The sequence below is a fragment of the Anopheles aquasalis genome, chromosome 3, assembly GCF_943734665.1.
Source record: "Anopheles aquasalis chromosome 3, idAnoAquaMG_Q_19, whole genome shotgun sequence".
Classification (NCBI taxonomy): Eukaryota; Metazoa; Arthropoda; class Insecta; order Diptera; family Culicidae; genus Anopheles; species Anopheles aquasalis.
In genome coordinates, this window is record NC_064878.1 from 59854376 (window position 1) to 59876048 (window position 21673).

General features: G+C 49.0%; 2 protein-coding genes across 3 annotated transcripts in view; one reads left to right on the forward strand and one right to left on the reverse strand.

Annotated features, from left to right (window-relative positions):
• The window catches only part of LOC126577516 (uncharacterized), a 44947-nt gene extending 24777 nt beyond the window's left edge, over nucleotides 1-20170 (forward strand). For both annotated transcript variants that reach the window (XM_050239190.1, XM_050239191.1), the window contains exons 3-7: nucleotides 17557-17771; nucleotides 17861-18033; nucleotides 18116-18343; nucleotides 18417-18706; nucleotides 18790-20170. In XM_050239190.1, coding sequence (XP_050095147.1) covers nucleotides 17557-17771; nucleotides 17861-18033; nucleotides 18116-18343; nucleotides 18417-18706; nucleotides 18790-19160 — 1277 coding nt within the window. In that variant the 3' untranslated portion in view covers nucleotides 19161-20170. The remainder of the gene's footprint in view (nucleotides 1-17556; nucleotides 17772-17860; nucleotides 18034-18115; nucleotides 18344-18416; nucleotides 18707-18789) is intronic.
• A 102-nt stretch (nucleotides 20171-20272) lies between these two features.
• Nucleotides 20273-21673, reverse strand: part of LOC126577313 (probable ATP-dependent RNA helicase DDX17) — a 5664-nt gene continuing 4263 nt past the window's right edge. The window contains exon 5 of the mRNA XM_050238828.1: nucleotides 20273-21673. This exon is cut by the window's right edge and continues 591 nt beyond it. Within this exon, the coding sequence (XP_050094785.1) occupies nucleotides 21639-21673 (35 nt within the window). The 3' untranslated portion in view covers nucleotides 20273-21638.

Below are 21673 nucleotides of genomic sequence, written 5' to 3' on the forward strand. Positions count from 1 at the left end.
CACGGTGTGTGGTGGGTAATGGGAATTCCGACCAAAAGCGAATCCAAGCGCGTTCCGTTGGGAGTGGAATCGTTTTGTTGTCGTTGAACGCTTCGCAGCGAACGAACATCTCTTGATTAGCCCTCCCGCGGGAAGGGCTCATAAAGCTATCATAAGTGCATGTTTATGTTACCCTTTTTTGCGACTGTCCAGTGCACACACCAGCGGTGGGGTTCATTGTACGGCGAGATGCTCAGCGTGATCACTCAGCGTTTGCATAGGTTTCGCGGGATTCGCGATCAGCGTGAGTCGGATCTCTGAAGCAAACGATCGATCGATCATTGACGATGATTTGACGTCGTGCAATAAACTGCAAACGGCGATTCGTTCCATCTTCGTTCTTTCGATCTTTGATCATGAAACTCTTTCCATTTTTCAAACGATTCAGAAAAGAATTTGTCGATTTTTAAACGTTTTCATATTTTATTTTACATCCAAACTATGCTTGGCGCCTTACAATAAGTTTTAATGGGTGTTCTGTTCAGAATCTGTTAAAATTCAAAGATTTGTAAGGTATTAGATATTAGAATAGTACCATCTGATAGAATAGTATCACGTCATATAAGCATAATGGATATATTATCATTTAAAGCATAATTACATAACTATCGCAGGACATGTATGTGCAATACCTAGAAGCAATCCATCGGGGGAATGGTCCAATCAATAATCCCCCCCAATTAACACCGGCCGCGTACACGCACAAAGAGTGCAGCATAAAAGCTATGAATTACTTTTAATTATTTGCTTTGCGATTACGCCACTTCCGTTCATGCAAGAAGATGATGAGCCAGCCAGCCACCGTTGCCAGCATGAGAATCATAATAGCATCGTTGGATCGGTTCGTCGAGGACGACACCGTTGGGGTATGATTATTGTAGCGATAATAGTATTAAAAGCTGGCGACCGCGTAGCCACCACAACGGAACAGAGGCAGGATGGTTCTGCTGACGGATGGACACCATTGCAGAACGATCGAAAACCGTTCTTCTGCCCTTTGTCACGTCACTCAGCTTATCTCTATCCATTAGACGTGCCACGAAAGCAATGCCCTTTCGATTACGGCTCACGCCTCATCCTCATCCTTTGGCGTGCACTCCGGTGGAGAAGGTATTCGTGAATGCTGCTGGCTGCTGCTGTTGTTGTTGCTGCCAAACGTGAACTACATAAATGAATGAAAATGATGACGAGCGGCCAAAGGGAGGACGGTAAATTGGCGCCATTAGTAGCTCTTTAAATTGCGTTTACGTGGAAAAGGATGATCGTCGATTCGATCGTGCCGCCGGGTTCTCTGGTTGTGGTGTCTGGCACAAAGCACAAGGGTCAGCTTTGTAACTGGTGGAATGATCTACGCGACGCGTCATCAAAGCAACCTTGAGCGTCCGGGGCGGGTCAACCAATTGCAGCAAAACTTTGCAGAAAACTCAAAGCATACTCGGTAGATCGGCTCTCGGACACTCCTCTGGCATGGTCATCCCTTCCCCACCATCCCGGCTAATAGCATAATTGCACATTCTTCGTTCTCGGTCGCAATTGCAGAACGGTGCAAAAAGCGCAGAACAAACCGCGCCGTGCGCCATGCGCCGTGTCTTGTCTTCGCTTTCGCCTCACAGACATGGCCGCCGACCCTGCCGTACACTTTTCATTTCGTTGCCATGGCCATGGAGTTGGTGGGATGGCTGGCGAGGAAGAACGATTTGGAGAGGGGTCATGGGAAACGCTTTCAGAGAAGAATAATGAATACGGCTCTGACCAAACCTAAAACCCAGGGGCACCCCCGAGAACAACTGGTTCAGAATCTTGGCAGCTCGCGTCGGATGACATTGAATCATTGCCCTGCCCTGCGCTAACGTAGACGATTGTTGATTCATCGCGGCGCTGGGTCTCAGGCCACTGCGAGGCACCGGCAGTACGATTGCTGGGCCACAGAACGAGAACAATTACCACATTAGCATAGTGACAACGGAAATATCTTGCTTGTTTGTTTGTCTAGCGTTTGTCTTCCTGTTGGCTCTTGCCAAACGCTAGCCTTGCCAATGCCACTTGGAAAAGAGGATTTTCCTCTTCTTTATAAATTATGGCACATCAATGCGAATTCCGGTTCTGTCATCTTGATTGCATCACTGGCGCGATTGCTTTTGTGGCTGCCTAACTCAGCAACCACAGGCCAGCGAATGGCATGCAGATGGAAATAAATCATCCCCAGCAACCGCCTTGTTCATGTCGCATAAATCATATACATTGCATTGCTGGCCACCATACAATTTAGTAATGTGCCGATAAACGGAACGGAACGACAAAACGAGATTCATCCGACGAAGAGTAAGAACCGGATCCTACAATCATAGGCCACCGTGAGACTCGCGGCCATTCGCTCTCTCTGTCTTTCTCTCTCTCCCAAGAGTGTGACATCTTTTGCAAGCTGAAATTCTTCGTTAACAGTGGGAAGGGCTCACGATAACACGGAAGGAAGGACGCACTGGCAGCATTCATTCCTAGATCAAGTTTCGCGCCAAACGAGGACATACCTTCGTAGTGGCCTCGTTACTCGTTTTCTACAGTTCCTGCGCGCCCAGCCAACCTAATGCCCGAGAGTAATGCACAGTGTGGCCTCGATGTTGCAACAAATCGCGCGCGTGCGTCCATTCTGGGCATTAGGAACAGTTAGGAGACCCTTTCGGAAAAACGAGGGGCGAAACCGGCCGGCCAGTCTATCGGTGTCTTCGTTTTAATTCCCGTGTTTTTTCCCCGCGGAAACCGGGTTTGGAGGGTGGTCCACCAAGTTCTACCGACTGCCAGTTCTACCTGTTACGCAAGAAAAGAGGGACCGATGGGCCCATAGAAACCGATGCGAACGATGATGCGCTCATTACGTGACACGACTGACCTAGTGACGACTTCCCGATTTCTCTCTTCCCTTTTTGCTGTTTTAATGTTTCAAGTGTTTTGCGGAAATGTGGCGTCATTGCGATCGTCATTGCGGCTCGTGTCGCGCAAAGTTGGCGACGGAAATGTGGCCAGAGCAGACGTTCAAACCGTAAAACGGTAGTCGCTACAGCAACAGTCCCTTGGTCTGGATGCTTTGATGGAGCTCGATAACACCAAGCACAAGCAACTCGGAGTTGCTATCGATCGACAATGAATCAGGCGGGGCGACGGCGACGTGGAACTTGCCTGCGTGACACTGCATGACCGATGCGGTTCATTAACGAGTTGCTTCCGTGATTGTGATCGCTAGACAATCGACGATTTAAGCGATGAGAAAAGATAAATAATTGGTCACAAAATTGCCATTCGATTGCCGGTGGTCTGGCGCGTTGCGTCGCCATGAGGAAGGGACATATTTTAAAAAAAAAACGACCCGGAAAACACTTCAAACAACGGTGAGTTACTGGCTGTTCGCCTGAACGCCTTGTAGCAATTGAAAGTGAGCCAAGATTGGTTCATAATGGTGTGCCTTCGTTCCGTGTCGTTACGGGGCATGGTTAAGCATCCGTGGATTTTAGAAAAATGATTTTTAAAAACTTTAAATGAACTTCGATGATGGTTTCAGTTTATGTGAACGACACTTAATGTGTTTCAGGAAACTGTTCCTTTTCCATTTTTGATTCGTGGTTTGGATGTTTTTAAATGCCTTTCAGTTTGATGAATACAAATTTATGTTTTCATGAATTACCGTTCAAAATATGTTACCGAAGTAACAATTTTTTCTCAAGTGTGTCTGTAATTCATCTACCTTTCATCTTTTAACAAGACGATGAGTCACGACGATTGAATGCGAATGGGATGCTGCATCTGTGTATTCGTTCTTCCAACTTCAAGCAACGGCGTCCTGAAGAGGGACAATCAAATACAGCATCACGAATTTATCTAACGATGCACCCCTAATCACGTCATAAATATTCCATATTTCGATAACCAATCTTGCTCATTTCCATCTCAAGCCCTCTTCCGAGTGAAGAGGCATCGCTCACTCCGCACCGATCGGAATAGTGGCTCGCGAGATCATCTCGAGTACATGTTAACCACTTAACCTCACAACGGTTAATGTAATCAGCGCCAAGCTTCAGCATCGAGTGGCTCATAAAAATGCTTGAAATTCTAGAAAAGGGTGCTACAACCATTCACCGACCAACGGTGCCTATTGCTGCACGGAAGGCTATGACGGATAAGCCACGGCAGTGCTAGTGCGTGCGTCGGTCGCTCGACCACCAATAAAATACTTTCAACACCCATTAGTCCCCTGCTATCTAGCGTCACCTCGGTGCGGTATAGAATGAAGGCAGTATAAAGATACCAAGCAGAGAGCTCAACGTCCGGGACTGCGGCCGGTTCGATGCTGCACCAGTGCAAGAACCACCAGGGTTTTGTACCGTTCCGTTGGCTCAATTATCTCTTTGCAATGACAAATGAAGCAACCAACGGAGCCATCTAGGCCACTGTTACGAGGAAAAGCGGTTCTAATGAAACGAATCGTCAGCGAGAGCGAGAGAGGGAGAAAGAGAGAACTAGAAATGGCGGGATATGATTTTCATCTCACGATGAGATGGCACCAGTTCTAGCAGGTTGTAGTGCTACTGCGTTGGACATGGAATGGAAAACTCATCTTTAATGAAGTTGTTAGCGCTGGTCGAAACGGTGCCGGTCGTTTCTTCGGTTCGCAACGGTACACGCTAAACGTTCAAGCAAGTGTAATTGAAGAGCAAAAGCTTACGAACGGTGGTAGCATCTTCCTGCCAAGGGTTCCATTTCTCCGATTTATGCTACACCGGTCTCGGTGTGAACAGAAACAGCGAGAATTGCAGCAAACGCGCACAACTCGATTCCGAGCGACCAAAGAGATTACAAACGATTTATGCTGTCGTTAATAAGGCGGCATTCCATGATAAGAGACACGCTTAGCGGTTAGCAGACGCGTCTCAACCAATCCAATTAGGGCGCACTGATCGTTGCCTGAAATGCAAGAAAACAAATCTACAAAACGTTATCCCATCGGGCACCTTGTAGTCGAAGCAGGCCGTGCTAAATACCTCACGCACGCTTCACTCCATCCTGGTGACCGTTTTTTGTTGTTTTTTTCAATTCACTGCCGCGCAGACACAATTGACACTTTAGACGGAATCGATAAACGGTCAGCATTGCCGGCGATAACGATGGAATGCCACCTCCCCCCGGCGGTGAGACCATCGGGGACCTAGTTTGTGTCACCGGAGCAGGGGAAAATGGTGCCACCACCGACCAGCGATTATCTCATACTTAACGGCTACTGCGATCGGGGACCCGGGGGGTGGAAAAAAACCAAGCTACTACGATCTCGAGCATGAGCAACGCCATTCGAGCAATTACCGTGCACCGAGAGACTGACTACCCGGCATGGCCAACGGATGCGAACAACATTCTGGTTTTGCTTTTTATTTTGTGTGTCACTCCGGGGTCTGGGCATCCCTGGGGCTTCCGGGCGCATCCACGATCGACGAAAAACGAAACAGTTGGAAAGAGGAACCTACCGCACAGACGCATCGCCGCATTGCGTCACGCGTAAATGAGTGCGCACCTAATTAAGCGAAACGCCAAGTTCACCGGACAGCTTTTTTTTATTGATCCTAGGTTACTGGGTCCCTAAACCTGTTACCACCCGGTTCCTGGTCGCTAGCCAAACAGCGGGGAATGAAAGACTTCAATGCTTCTGTCTTCTCAATTCTCGAACGGCAGGAACAAGCGACGAACCTCCCCCCTCTCGGAACCACTCGGTTGTTCAGGGCTAGTCACGGCGTTCCGGGCCGTGTTCTGTTGGAACGGTTCTTAAAATCCGTAACTCCCAACAAGTCCCGCGATTAACGATTTGAAAGGGTTAACAAGCCCATGGGATGGGGCACTCGCTCCCGGCTGAACCAAAATGTTCCTCCGTCTCATCTCCGTCGTGGTCGTCGAAAAATGTTGGTCACGAGATTGGCTTTCGCTTTCGTTCGTTTCGTCTCCGGTTGTACGCGCGGCCATTAAAGCGGCTCACGGAGAGAGAGAGGAGGGGGGGAGCTAACCGAAACCGTTCCTAAAGCCGCTATTCGCTAGCAGCATCGTCTGGGAGCGTAAATAGAGAGCTCGTACGACGATGGCACGATCATGCGCGATCATTAATGATGACTTGCTCAGACTTGCTGCCCAAAAACAGCCACCAGGTAACCGATTTTGATGGTCAATTTGACCATTCATTGTTAACCGCGTGCGACGATGGACCATTTTCCACCCCGCGTTCCGTTACTGCACTCGCGAGCGATCAAACGTGGAACCACGTGGATCCAGTGCGCGCTTGACCTGGTCCTGCGCCGTCCATTTTGTCCACTTTTCGGTTTTATACACAGTTCTGCAATGAATTTACAGGTCACAGCATGAATGCAGGCTGGGATCTTGTACCTGCTATGCTGTCTTCTGGTACGAACGGTGCAATACCGGCGACGAAAGCTTCCCCAGGACAGACCTGTAATCAACGGCCATGTAATCGTCGTCACCATTATCAGGTCGCTCGGTCGGTCGGATGGGTAATTAATCCCAATACCTACGGATTTCCATTATCAGAGACGTGCAATCAGGAAAGCAAAGGAAGTGGAAAATTAAGCGTCTCCCTATTGCGCGCATTGCAGCCCTTTTTGTGTGTTTTGCGGTCGCCGGTACGGTGCGTGCTAATTCCTTACCACTTCCTGTGAGACCACGAAGATTACCACCGGTCCGTCGGACGTCGGAGGAAAGCCCATCTTATTATAAGCGATATTAAGCGAGGCAGCCTCGCTGTCGCATGATCGCCAAGGGTCCCAAATGTGTGCCAACCGAGGTGCGACTAATGGGTGTGCGCCAGGTAGATTGAAGAAGATGAATTCGATGCTTCGATGATCGCACGCCATTGTGCGCGCGAAATGGGATTTTACGTTCGATTGAATTTAATCGGGAAGAAGTCGCCCGGATGTCTAGATTAAAATCTTCTCCGACTTTTTCCGTCCCACGTTTGGCGCGTAGAACAATGGAATGGATTTGAAGAGAAACCCCCTGTAATCGCTGGCTGCTGCGATACAACGATCGATCATTCGCGATATTCAACTGCACGCCAGCTTTTGCGGGGGGGGGGGGGGGGATGGAAACAATGCAAAGGAAGAACGGGACGGACGCACTTTTGCACGATCATCACCATCACTCACTGAACGCAATCGCGATCGATTTCTGCAAAAGGGGAACCGGTGCCACGCAGGAAAAATTGGCAATTCATGCGCTGCGCTGCATACATTTAGCTCTCGCGTCTCGTGTCTGCGAATGGAATGGCAAAGTGACCGCACTGATGCCAAAACGCTGATGTGAATTTCAGATGAATTTCATTTTAAAATTCTTCGCCCAACATCCCGTCATCTGCATATCGGAAGCACGAACGGATTGCGTTCGAGCGAGTAAATCGTGATGCAAGAGAGCTTTGCCCAGTTCTTGGAATGACCGTAATCACCAGTCTGGTCTTCTCCTGCCTTACAGATGCAGATGCAGCTTCAAATTAAATGCGGAAAAACGGATTCTTCCGTTCGGATGATGATGATGATCGATTTCCCTTTACAGAACTCGGTGCCACGTAGAAAAACTCTGAAGAAATGCATCTTCACACCTGTTGTTCCCCCCCCACCCCCCCCCCCCCCCCCTGGGAGTATCTACCTTTAAGTGAAATCTAATGTTTACGTATGAAGGCATTTAAAAGCCCCAATCGCTCGTGCTGGTCACACGCGGATGCCAAAGCGTTGAACCGTGAACCGATATCCACAACCGGTCAGTAACATACACCCCCCCACCTCGGTGTAGCGGTGAGGGATTAGTTTCATCCTGCTACCCTACCCTCTAATCATCTCCGTAAACGATCGAAATCATACCACGATCGTGCTGGCCGCCAACGATCGATAAAACCTGCGGCTGCCCAAACCGAGCGAGTGAAAGAAAACGTATCATCATAACAATTCAATCGCGTATCGAATCACAAGAACCCAGAGAACCTCTAATGATGGGTTACGAATCTCTTCTGCGCTCCAACGCGGAGTTGGGTGGACGCGCATTGGCAAAAGGTTATTGGCACGGCAACCACACCGTCCGTGTCCGCGTGTGCCGCGTCACGCTAATTAGTCATTTTACGTTGCGGCCGCGTTGAAAGGAGACCCATGCCGGCGGCCCCGCAGAGCGCAAACCCCTCGCAAACATTCTAAACGGTGCAAATGTGAGGGAAATGTTCCGGCGTCCCCGGCATAGATCAAGCGTGGCGCATCTTCCGTGTGTGGTTGTTGCGGGAGCATAAGAAACAGCAAACTGTTGCTACAAGCGGGGCTGTTAGTTGACGCTCCGTCGAGCTGTAAGCACCCGCGTAATGATGCCGATTATCGGTGTGCATCTGCAACACACAGAAGCACTGGCGGCAATCTCTCTCTCTCGCTCTCTGCAATCTGTGACGCGTTAAAAAGTTTCCCTTTTTTGTGTGTTTTGTTTGTTTGCCACCTAATGTACACACTGTGCCACGTTTCCTCCACAAGACTTTACCTAATGATGCAGTTTTCCGAGCGAAAGCGAGAGAGAGAGAGAGAGACACTTGCTACAAAGGTGCGGAGTTCTGTGCCTTCAATAGTTGTGGCCACCAAACCAATAGGAATCGTGTGACTGGGCACACAGTGCAGCAGAAGCAGCAGCAGCAGCAGCAGGGGGGGATTGGATGTTTTTCGCTGGCGGTGGCAAAGAATGGTTTCCCATTCCCAAGAATTGATGATTCGCATCCCGTTAATTGTGTGTTAGAATTCCCGAACATAAAATCCGGTGCGAAGATGGCCGTACCTTCACACCACGGGTGCCACACCTTTGGGAGGCACACCACGTCGCATCGGAACGGACGCGTGAACCGTTAAAATGACACTCGGAAAAAGCGAACACGAGGCGGTGTTGCTCAATTTGTTGTAAGGTGCCCACGGCACTTTACCGCCCTGGCAAATGGCACCTTGGATGGTGGTGTTTGGTTGCCCGGACGATAGAACGACACCGAGCAAACACCAGCAAATGGCTGAAATGTGATTTGCAAACAAATCGTACACTCGCTCGCCTCTGGCCTGGCTGCGGTGCTTGGTCAATTCATTTCGTCCCGAAAGACAATCCCCCCTAACCGTTAAAATCCGGAGAATCGCCTGTTGTACACAGCGACATCGGCATCATCATCTTCATCCGGACACTCCACCGGTTCGCCTACACCACTCGCCGAGAGACCACCCTGCTGGTGGTTTTGCTGGCGAACGATGCGATACCTTGACGCCGTCGATCTCGCACGCCCACTGCACCTCTTCAACACTAATCCACGCGCGTGTGGCCTCTTCTTCCGGTCGGTCCCGTCCGGTCGATGAAGCAAAATCGACTCTCGACTCGGTGATCGGTTTTATGGTCGATTGTGTTTTGTAGCATGGCGTGTGCCGTGCATGCTCCACTGTACCATCACACAACACTGTTTATGGACTGTTCGTGAGGCATAACTTTGAATCGTCACGCGCCGTGTCGTGCGGTGGTATCGATCGAACGAGCGAGGACCGTTGGGATCATGAGCACGGCCGATCGAATAGATCGCAAGCCCCGAAAAGGTGAAGCACAAAACGGTGTATGGCGCGTGTATATTCTGCCTTTGGGGAGCGTTATTGCTAATGATGCCTCTGAGATCATCCACTTCCTTCAGTTTCGCATTCGCGGATTCATTTATTGCACCTGCTACTTCCGAAATCATTATCATCGTGCGTCGCGTAACGGTACGATTCCAGTTCCTTGTTGCGTGTGCCTTGTGCCTCGACATAATGCCGATAACGGAAAGAACTGGTCGAGCGCCACTTTGGGGTTGTTGGTGCAAAAAAAAAACTATGCACAGATACACCCCCACACAAACGGTCTTTGCAAACTGCGTTCCTTTCCAATTGAATCCCAGCGTACCCAGGAAGCCAAGAACGCGCCCACCTCCAACGCGGTGGCCTTCGCCAATTCCTCGACTCCCGCAGCCGCCCGTGTTGACTGCAGACGGAGAAAGTTTGCACAGCAAACGATCGGCGGGGTAGAGCGGTACCGTGGGCAGCAAAACAAACACTCGAGAGGGGAGCAAAAATCATTTGCAACCCCAGCCACGGGACGCCAGTCAAGTCAAGAACAGAAATAACGAGATGGAAACTGGCTGGCCGATGGAAAGGCGAAGAAGCGCTTGAGCCTCCAAGATGTGTAGCACCGTTGGTGGTGGTGATGCTCATGGGAAAATTCTCAGCAATTTCCATAGCGAGACTCCACGGATCACCCCAGGTAGCGAACGAACGAGCGAACGAACGAAGAATCAGAAGCGCGTCAATGGCGAATGAAAACAAAACCATTAACAACCGTTTCCTCACTTTAGCGTTTCTGGTATTGAAGCTTTCTGCGTCACGGCCAGCGATGTGGCCACAGTGGATTCAAAAGTGAAAGAATCCACACCCCACCCGTCACATCCGTCACTGCCGGGCCGGGACACATTAGTGTCAGTCTTGGTTGGTTAGCCGGTGGTTGGTCACATTTTTTTTATTTCCCCCCCCCCCCTCCCTCTGAGAGGCACAGGCAAAGGGCAAAAAGTGTTCTAATCCTCTCGCACAGCACCCGCCAAGCACCACTAATGACCGCTGTGGCGCGCACCGTGGCAGAATGGTTCCGGAACCATTGTTCTGATTATCGTGAAATTATGCTCCCCACATGCCACAAGCAACACACAACCTCGCAGTGAGCGAAAAAAAAATCTCAGTCAACCTTTGGTCATTGACCGGACCCCGGACCGATTGGAAACGGGCGCCCCGGGCGTGTAGTGTCTTGGTTTTCTACCGTCTCTACCGTGGGGGATCTTGGCTCTTGGGATCTTGGACTCTCTCCACCAGTCCGCCAGTCCGTGTGCAATTGATGCGCTCGCGCAGCTGCTGTGCGGTTGTTGATTTCATCCCGAGGGGGGGCACAAACAACACTAAACCAAATTACGTCATTTTGCATGCCCCTCTTTCGATCACGAACGAATCACGTGGTTACCGTGGTAGATCATGGTTTGCTTTATGATCATGGGATGATAATTCGCAAAACCCACAGCACAGTGCCACGATCGCTTGCAGGTGGTAATCTAGAGGATATTTTAAAAGATATGTGAAGTTGTAGTAAGAGAAAGACTGGTAAATCCGAAATGATTGCTGGATGAACGACTACCGCCGTCGATGGAAATGATCTTAGTAGCAGTGGAAATTAAAATCTTCATTTGAATGTCGAGAAGAAATGATTTTGCAGACAATTCAGGATTATATTCTGAAAAAGTTTTCGCAGTGACGAATAAGTAAGGTGGCTTGAGTAAACGTCACTCCCAAATAAAGTCGTTTTATACATTTTAGAAAACAGTGGCATGACGGTAACGGAAAACCAAGCTAGAGGTTTAGGGAGTGTGAGTCCCACACTGCTTCTTTCAAATATTTCGCCTTCCTGCGAAATCCTACTCCTTTCAGCTAACGAAAAAACACAACTCGCCGGAAGGCTGGAGGGCCTTCTTCGAGGAGCGTACATTAGTATTCCGACTAGTTTGTAAAACAAAAAAAAACAAAAAATCATTCTGAAAATAGCGATACTCGTACACACTAGGTATGTGAAATTTCTTGTCAATTTCGCCATAATTGATTTACATCGCTCCGTGTTGTAAAATTAAATGTATTATTACCATTTGCCACATCGGCTGAGCATCGGAAATACCCTGTGGCGGACTGACAATCTTATAAAAATGGCAATCAAGTACTCATCGACGAGAATCTGTCTGCTATAACTTGTCAAAAGGGTATACTAAAAGTTTCTCATTTCGTTCATAGTGCAGTCATTTGGAACTGCTAGCTTCTGTGAACTGCTCCGCTTGATGCGCGTCAATCCATCGCACTCCCCAGTGCTGCATCATCGGTTATGATAACCACTAGTTCCCTTGTGGGTGAACTCTACGCAGCAAAACCAAGAAAGCGATCTTGAGGATCGCCCGAGCGCCCAATTGAGTGCTTACGATAATTGACTAACGAATGTGCGTGCGTGCATGTGTATGTGATCACCCTTGGTAGTTTGCAAATAATCAATAATCCATCGTTGGCCTCATCAGAACCCATTCATGTTCTAATCATGGAACGTGTAATTACCGAGGCAACCTCTATTAAAAAATCACCTCTCCTCTTACTCCTTTGCCGAATTACTCCTGGCCTTGGCGCGTGATCAAGCGATCCAGATAACGAGCTCCGGACTCCGGGGGGGGCATGGTGTACCATTTAATTAGCAGCTTTTTTTTTTATCGAACCTCATCCAGCTCATCACCATGCGCGAGGCGCGTTTGATTGTGGTAATCAAGACACGCCGCCCCTTCTCTCCGACACATCATCCAGAAGCCATCGCAGAGATCGAACGATCGTCCATCTCGCTAAATATGTTGACCACCATCTGCTTATCAGCTCATAAAGAATAATTGATAGGATATTTGCATCACTGAGAAGCGCTCAACGCAACACGCGCGCACAAAGAAAGAGAGGTGTGGCAGCGCTTTATGCTGGCCATCGATCGTGTGCACGATCATAATCGCCCCTGTTAATTAGTAGAGCTGCATGCGCACTAGATGCGTTGCGCTGGATCGGTTGCTCTCGCGTTCGGTTGCGACGCACCACCACCATCGGCATCACCGCTCATTGCATGATGCGACTACACCCATGATTTGCATAATGGTATGCACCGCAAATCCATCCGCGTTACTACCGAGTAATGTTGTAATGAAGGTACGGCTACGCTTCCTATCTCATCCACTGACCACCCATGATGATTTTTTCGCTCCCTTACGAAACAACAGTACGCATCCGAAGCAGTGCCCCAAACGAAGGCATCATTATTAATGATGCTGGTGATGGTGATGCGGTAGACCACCCCAGACGTGCACCATGCCACCAATCGGGAACGAGCGTAACGAGATTAACGAATTAAGGTGCGGTGCACGTTCACCTTGAATTGCTGATAGGCTTGTGTGAGAAAACACATTCGACCGCGATGATTATGATGATGATGGTGGTGAACTACTTTCCCCCCCCCCCCCCCCCCCCAAAGCTTTGCCACACTTCAGCAGCAGCAGTTCGATACTGCACCGCAATGTAGGGAAAACGTATCACACAGCTGCCCGGGGTCAGTAGCACAGATCCTAGTGGCCGATGCAAGGTTGACCCTTAATTTTTTGGCCCATTTTGTATCACCAGCACAGCCCGTGAAGCTCCAAAAGAAATGATTCTGATCTTCAAAAATTGCTATCACTCTACGCTCAGCTATCATCGATCAGCGGCCAATGGGAAGTGTGTGCAAGACCAGGGCATAGCCTCGAGCAACTGTTCGCAGCTGAACGGCGAAAATCAATCAATCAATAAGCCAGATAAAATCATTCCTCCACAATTGACCCCCGATGACCGCAACCCGAAACGGTTGCCCTGGTCGACTCTCCGGCCAACACACCGTGAACGCGTTCAAAAGACTTCAATGGCAAGCGATGAACCCCGAACCCATTTGCCGGTTCGTCGAAAGTCCGTCGACGCTTCAAATCGATCGTCGACCAATCGATCTCACCCATTTCGCTAATCGTCTTATCCTAGTTTCGCTTTTCAGTGTGATTTCCCTTGGGAAACCCAAAAACCATCACTCTCGTAAACGAAACCGACGATGACGATGACGATGGCGATAACGATGAGCGGTGGTCAGCCGTCGGTTGCTGTCTAATGGCCACCAACCAACCTATTAGCCTAAATAGCACGATGCATGCGATGTCCGGATGCGCCGCGGTACGGGAAAATGGTGCTTTCCCGGGGAAAAGTCTCGCCCTCCAAAAAAAAGTGCTTCATCTGACGCCACGAGGGAACTTTGGGCTTGCAAATAAGGGCTTGCCGGGGCTGTGGGTTTGAGTGAAACTCGAATGACCTTTGTGTCGGTGTTCGGAGGGGATGTTTGTCACCCGGAAGCTAGCTGGTAATCATCGGCATCACACGAAATGCCGAACGGAAGTGGCTTATTGTGAGGAGAAACAAAAAGACAGAAACACCTTCGTTTCTGCTCAACACAATCACAAGATCGCTGATGGAAAAAAAGGGTGTCTCTGGGATTGGCTTCCCGCTGTTTGGTAGCCGTTTAATCGATCAACAACTTACTTTACTTTCAAAAGGTTCTCTTATATCACTTTGGAAAACAATTTAGCGAAAATTTACTTCCCGAATAGAGGACAGAATTCAGTGGCGTTACTCAGGCAGCATTACATAGCAACCATAGTCTACTACAACGAATACATTATGCTACAGATAAGAACATTCATCGTGTTGAAAAACAAAGGAATGATTTTGAAATGAGCTGCAAATGACTATTGACATGCTTTAGCATGAATATGAGATTGTTTTCCTACATTTTTCGATCTTTATCTCTGCTATGGAAATTAAGAATACAAATTAGGTTCTTGGAGAGTATTTGATAGCCTTGAATAATCACCATGACCAATTGAACAACTCAGCGTGTCTTAGGAGCCAAACCTGACTCCCAGTCCCAGAACAACTAGATACAAATCTGTCCAATTACTCCAGAGCGACACAATGTCGCCACATTTACAGCCACTGCAGCCAGGCGGTGGCTTTCATCTTTTCCCTCTGATTCCTCCTCACACCCCTTAAACTGCCCGCTGCGCGTTGCACCCCAGAGCGAGCGGTTGTAAATTATGCTCACCATAAACCCGACGAGATGACCTCACTGCATTGTAGTAAGTCGTTCTCGACGGTGGACGGTCGCAAGTGGGAGCGAAATTAGTAAAGCGGAATGATATGAGCGCGAGAAAGCGAGACACCCCGCCGAGTGAACGGCGTTCCAATCGGAACGGCCTAAAGGGTGATTATATCAGTACCACCGACGCACCACCACCATCACCACCACCACCACCTATTCCAGGTCAGTACTGGACTGTTTTGGAGCTCCGGCTCTCTAGCATTCGTTACACCCCAGATGAACAGCCGAGGCGGGAAAAAGCTATTGGCCAGTTGGCATCACTCTTCTCTCCCCTACCCGGTCTATCTAGCACAACCAATTCTCACTTTCCTGCCGAAAAAAAAAAAAAAACGCAGCAAGTGAGATGAGGGTGGTTCCCTAAAATACTTCCTTAGTTTTACCTTCCCCCGTCCCCCCACGGGTTAATATGCGTACCGACCGATATGCTTTCACTCGATCCCACTCGGTTGAGCAACGGGCCGCCAAAAAAGGGGAACCCAAAATATGGCACAAAATTGAACTAATTCGTTGTTTTCTGGAGCAATTACCAAACCGATCATGATCGATTGCGCCGGGCCCGGAAAGATGGCAGAGACTGACGGAGGAACGGCAGGAACACCTGAAAGTCTTCAAAGGCCGCCGATGCCGACGCCGACGCCACGGAATGGTGCAATCAATCGCGACCTAGTATTTGGACGCACTTCTCGGCTCCTTCCTTTCCTTCCTTTCCGTCCTACGCATGAAAGGCGGATAGTGCACCGTGTCGTATCGGCCGGACGGTACGCCGATTACGCATTTCTGGGACAGCCACGGAGTGTGGACCTAGGCAACCGCCGGGGAGGGGGGGGAAGGGGAAATATTGGGACCGTTTATTCGATTACGCGAATCGAACGCACACACTCGCCACATCTGGAGCACGTCCCCGAAACGAGATAGAGACGTGCGAAGAGATCGCGCTTGACCATCATCAGGTGGCTGAGTGATGGACGTCCGTAAGACACGCGCAACGCGTATCAGGAAAATGGGACCGATCCGACCGATGTTAATGGTTTCATTATTTCCTCCAGCCTTTCCTCGGCCCTGAGCATCATCCATTATGAGCATCATCCGAACACGAGGGGAAGGAGTAAGGAATAACGGTAGCGGCATAGTGTAAGAACGACCACCGACAACGCGACGCACAGTGTTGTTTTTTTTTTAATTTACTTTGATTTCGTTCTCCAGCATATTAAACGATCGCGAGAGGAATGTCCATTCCTTTTGCTGTCCGCCGCATTGCATCGGGCGATCCAAGGGGGTGTTCGGTTGAGCTTCATGATCAACCGATCGGCAAGTGCATTGCAGGGGGAGCGGTTGATTTATAGCATGGAACCGTTCATGCTTTTGCCAAATTACAGATGAGTGATCGAGTGCAGTAAATTGATGTTCTTTCATTTCTTTTTGACATGTTCACTGCAGAAGAGAATGGTGAAAGGCAGTAACAGGAATATTATGCCCAAAAGTAGTATTGAATCAATTTTAGCTCGAAGGTTTACTTTTTGTTGCGATGGTCACCTGCTTTTCAGAGGCAGCCACAAGCTACTTTGCTTTCTCTTGTGTCCTTTGGCCTAGTTTGTGGACAGAAACGTGTTTATTCTTCAAAGTTAACCCACCTGGTCCCATTCATTCGCTGCAGTAGGCACGATTGTACTCCTCATAGCAACAAGCATTGATTGCAGTAGATGCATTTTGGGGCCTTCTAAGATAATTGCAGAATATCATCTCACCGTCGCACCAGCTGCGCTTTCACAGGTTCTAATCTGACAAGATACCAAAACGGATTTCGATTTTTAAGCTTCACTCAAAAAGCCATAAGATGATTAACTATTATGATATCCGCATGGAAAAACTGTCTCTCTAGAAGGAAAAGAAGATTCCATTCCACGCACGGACTAAGTAACTGTATTAATCACCGGTAAGCAGTAACAGAATGCATGGTATGCATCCATTGGATCGCCATCCACGCATCGCCTTTTACTCCGGTACGCGGCTACCAACTCTAACAGTCCAGCTAGCGGTATCCACTGCAAACGGAACCAACTATGCCAGATCGCCAGCCATTACACACATTCTCAATCTGTAAGGTGGCTTCTGCGAGTGTTCAACCTAGATTACAATCAAATTCATGGCGCAATAGCTGACGTATGGGCGCGCGTGACATACCGCGCCACTAGCTCTGCGTCCGGGGACACGCCACTCGCATCCAGCGGTCCATCAATCTTCCTGGGCTGAAGGCCGATAGAAATGAAATGATTCCGATTCAGTTTGCTTCACCACTTTCTTTGTATGATGTTTCCGCCTCCGAAGTCCAGACAGCTCCGTTCGCTCACTTGCTGATGCGATAATAGGCGCCCCGAGTATCTCGTCAGCAGCCTGTTAGCACCTCCTAGCATCGGTCGCTCTTACGAGACGACGCTTGCGTGATGGCACGCACCGTTCCAAGGAAGAATGCGCTGGATTACTTTCCCAGCAGCAGCGGTGCGGGACTTTGTCGGATCAGATCAGACGAATCTTGAGATGAAAACTTCTTCCCCATTATATCCCCGGTTTGTTCTTGTGAATGTATTCTCGCTCAGCATCGGCTTGTAAAACATGAAAATATGGGTCGCCCAGAAATTATTCGATTTCTCAAATTCTCTTCTTCTTCTTCTTTCGCAGCTTCCCATAAGGTCACGTGTACCGATGAGACGATGCGGGTGGACATTGCGCTACCCTCGAGCAACGTGTCCAACGATCGCGTCTACCTCGAGGGTATGAAGGGTTATCCGAATCCGCTGTGCCGGCCAACGATAATGGAAAATCTGGCCACCTTCGAGCTGTCGCTGAAGAACATCTACGATTGTGGTGTGACGCGTGTGATCAACCATATTACGGTACGGTGCTAATCTTCCCGGTTATCGATCGATTTGATCTAATCGGTTTCATCTTTACCGATTCTTTGATGATGATTCATCTTTGACAGGGTAACAAAGTGTTCTACCATCGGATTATAGTGGAAGCGGAGGATCAGAACACGGGCAGCAGTAATAAGGAGGCAGTGAGCGTAAAATGCATCGTGGCCGGAAGTCCGGAATTCAACGTGTCCCATAGCATCGTGAAACGAGACATTCTGCCAGCGGGATTCGCGGAAACAGAGTGAGTAGTCAAAGCAGGCGGTTGGCATCGCAGTAACCCGGAATAGTTACAAGCACGCTCAACCATCTTTTCACTCTTCCAGGGATTTCAACGAAACCGAGATCATCACAAACGCCCCAGAACCAAAGCTGAGTATGGCAATCCGGTTGGGCGACAAGCTGGTGTCGGGCGATCTGAACGTTAGCCCGGGTGCTCACCTGCAGATGGAGATTGCTCTCGATGACAAATCAGCCCCGATCTATGGCCTCGGTGTAAACTACATGCTCGTCACGGACACCAAGAACCAGGCGGAAACGATCATCTTCAATGGGTAAGTGGGCGGGCCTGATCACCCACAATCGGAGAATGCTAAACTCACAATGCACGCAATCACTCCTTCGCAGCTGTTCCGTGGATCCGTTTCTGTTCGAAAACTTCAACACCGTCGAGGGTGATGTGCTGGCGGCCAAATTCCGGGCCTTTAAGTTTCCTGACTCGACCTATGTCCAGTTTCAAAGCACGGTGAATGTATGCGTTGACCGGTGCAAGGGTGTGATCTGTACCAACGGGCAGACCGCATTCGGGCGTCGGAAGCGCCGTGAGATCAGCCAATCGCCCGCCGATCCGAACAAGGTGTACGAAGTAACGATGACAACCTTCATCAAAGTGAACTACGACGAAAACGCGGACCAAAGTAAGTGATTCGCGTGAGGACCATCTCGGTCTGCGAGTTTGGTTTAACCCAACATTTTCCTCCCCCTTTCTATCACCACGCAGATGCCGTCTCGGAGATCGATCAAAAGATTCGCCAGCTTAAGCTCACCAACCAGAAGCTGGCACGTAACAGCCGGGCCGGCAATGTGTTCGAGAGTATCCACGAAGCACCGCGACCACAGAGCGGGGCGGGACAGGCGGAACCCATTACCACACCTGCTGCTGCTGCTGCGCCCACCGCGGACAACGAGGACGCAAAGGTCGAAGAAACGATCGTATTCCGTGAGGTGATCACGCGGAAGGAAGCTTCCTACAACAGTGACGATGACGTTGCCAGTGGCAGCGATCCATCGTTCGGCCGGCGGATGAGCTTTTCCCTCCAACTGTCCCTGCTGGCGCTGCTGGCCAGTGTGGTATTCCATTTCCGCCATTGAAAAGAATTCGATTTCCAACGGTACAACGGGGCAGCGTAAAAACGGCGACAGTAGCCAGCAACTGATCAGAGTAACGAGCGAACGAGCATCTCCGGCAGGCAGACCCCGATCCTGAAGTCTTTCGGCGTTCGAATGCCTGTGGTTGGTTTTGGGGCCGGCATTTAGGAGCTACCGGCATGTACATACAGCGATGATCGGATCACGATCATCATCTGCGATCAGTGGCAGTCCGGTGGACTCCCCGAAGCAGCGTGACAGTGCGAGCGAGCAGGTTTTAGTTTTTAACAGTAGCTTTCTTAAAAAAAAAAACGGAAATCAATATTATGCCCCCTCATTGAGTGCTTGGTAGTTTGTAGCTGACGACTTTCACTGATTGTCGGCAGGACAGAGGACAAATTAGAAGACTAATCTATGAAGGTTAACGGTAGCTGCCTCTCCGAACGGTAAGGATTACATGAGGTAGCCGAACTAACATCGCACACGCATTGGGTAGAGAGCCTGCTCATAACTTTTACTTGAATTAACGCTAGACACGCTAGACAGGTAGAACAGATGCTAAAGATACGATGCATTGCAAGGGTAGCTTGTAGTAATGGCAGTTCATCGATGGCAGCGGTGCTGGCTCCAGCAAAGGAGCCGTTGTCGCAGACAGTACGGATAAGATTATGCTAGTCTAATTACGGATAACAAAACGCGGCGAAGGAAGTACGCAAATATGGACTTTCGGAGTGTGGTGAGTAGCGAAACGAAGCGAAACACATCGCCACCTTTCGGGGGCTGGCTCTAAAAGGGATCATGCGATGAGTGGATGAGATTTGAATTGGAGCAACGTCGCCAGTAGTATATGCTCATGCTCTTCACTACCAATCTCACCCGCTGATCCTAACCCTGTGAAGAGGGTGGCTGAGGAGATGGCAATTAATGATTAATCTACGTGAACAACATTGTGACAAACACATAAGACAAGCAAACACTAGTGTCAATAAATCTAACAATAAAGAAAAGAACTAAAACCCTAGCTCTATCGATCGATGTGTATGCGTGTGTTTGTTAAAGATCCCCCTCACCCGAAATGATTGTTTCCGACGACGACAAAACTAAAACAAGAGGAGTCTTACACATTCGTACATTTATTCATATCGAAACATTTCTTAGATGAAAGTAAACATACCGATTGTAATTCCACGTGCCCACCCGTGCCGGGTTGATTACGCTCTGATATTCTTCTCCCCCCCCGTGTCTCATTCTCCTCCATGCAAACACAGCAGCGAACAAAATGGCTCAACTGACTCAATCGGAAACTGATCTGTGTGCCTGTGCCCGGTATCGGTATCAGGAGGCGTAACAGCGTATTCTATTTCTCGCTACTCCAAATACTAGCGAGAAAACTGCACACAATGACTGAAGGCCGGGGGTTCCGTACGCAGGATTAGGAATCTTAGAACGCTCCTAAAACGAGATGAAAACGTCAAGGGCGACGAGGCGGACCTGCATCAGCCGGTGGCACTAGTTGAACGCGAATTAAATTCATGGAACGACACTTCCTGATCGAGCTCCGACTGTGTCTTTATCGCAATCATTCAATCAAAAGAATCACACACTACGGTCCGACACCTTTGCTAATTTAACTGCTGTTGCAGCAGCCGCTGCTAGTAATGCCACGCCGGCTTCTCTGATTAAAATATCAATATAGATCGTCTAACGCTACTACTATCGGGTCTCGCAGCCCATGGGTGCGATGCACGGGTCGGACAAATGCAAAACATGAGACACGCTACTGACCACTGTGCTCACTGTGGTTCCTGCTGGCGTTGGTGATTAAATACGAAAGTTCATGCTTTTGATTCTATAAACTATCAACCAGACACTATCTAGGAGCTTGGTGTGCTCTATCCTCTTAAAGATCCGTAAGTTCCTTTTTTTACTCTAATTTTCGCTACTACGCTGTTCTTCATCTCGATGCTAAGCTCATAGTGGGAAACACTGACTTCCGAGGATGTAGGAGAAGGGCCCAAAAGTGGTCTCTTTCGCCAGCTTATATGGAAAACCAATCGGTAGAGTTTTTTCATCCCTCCTCACTAACACTATTTGCAGTAGGACCTCTGTCTCCCTCGAGATCCTTAACTCTCCTTTACTCTATACACTTTGTTAGGAATTCAATCGATTGTTCTCGTTTGCTGCTAATACGTCATGAAAATGGATGTGTGAGGATTGGGATTGGGATGATCAGCAATGGATCACTGCTGGTAACTCGGATTCAAAACAAACGGATTGGGACCGAGAACGGCTTTGAATGCTTGACTTTCTGGTTTAAAAAAATGTAAGTTCTTCTTCAGCTATGTCCAATTTCATTTCATGCCATTTGTACCTCTAAACAATCAAAGCTTTCATAGCAATGCCGTATGCACTACCACGGAACATGCTACCTCTTACTTCGTTGTGTATGTCGGTGTGAGTGTTTGTCTCCCAGATCGTAGCTTAGTAACGATCGTACGATGACGCTCTACCATTTC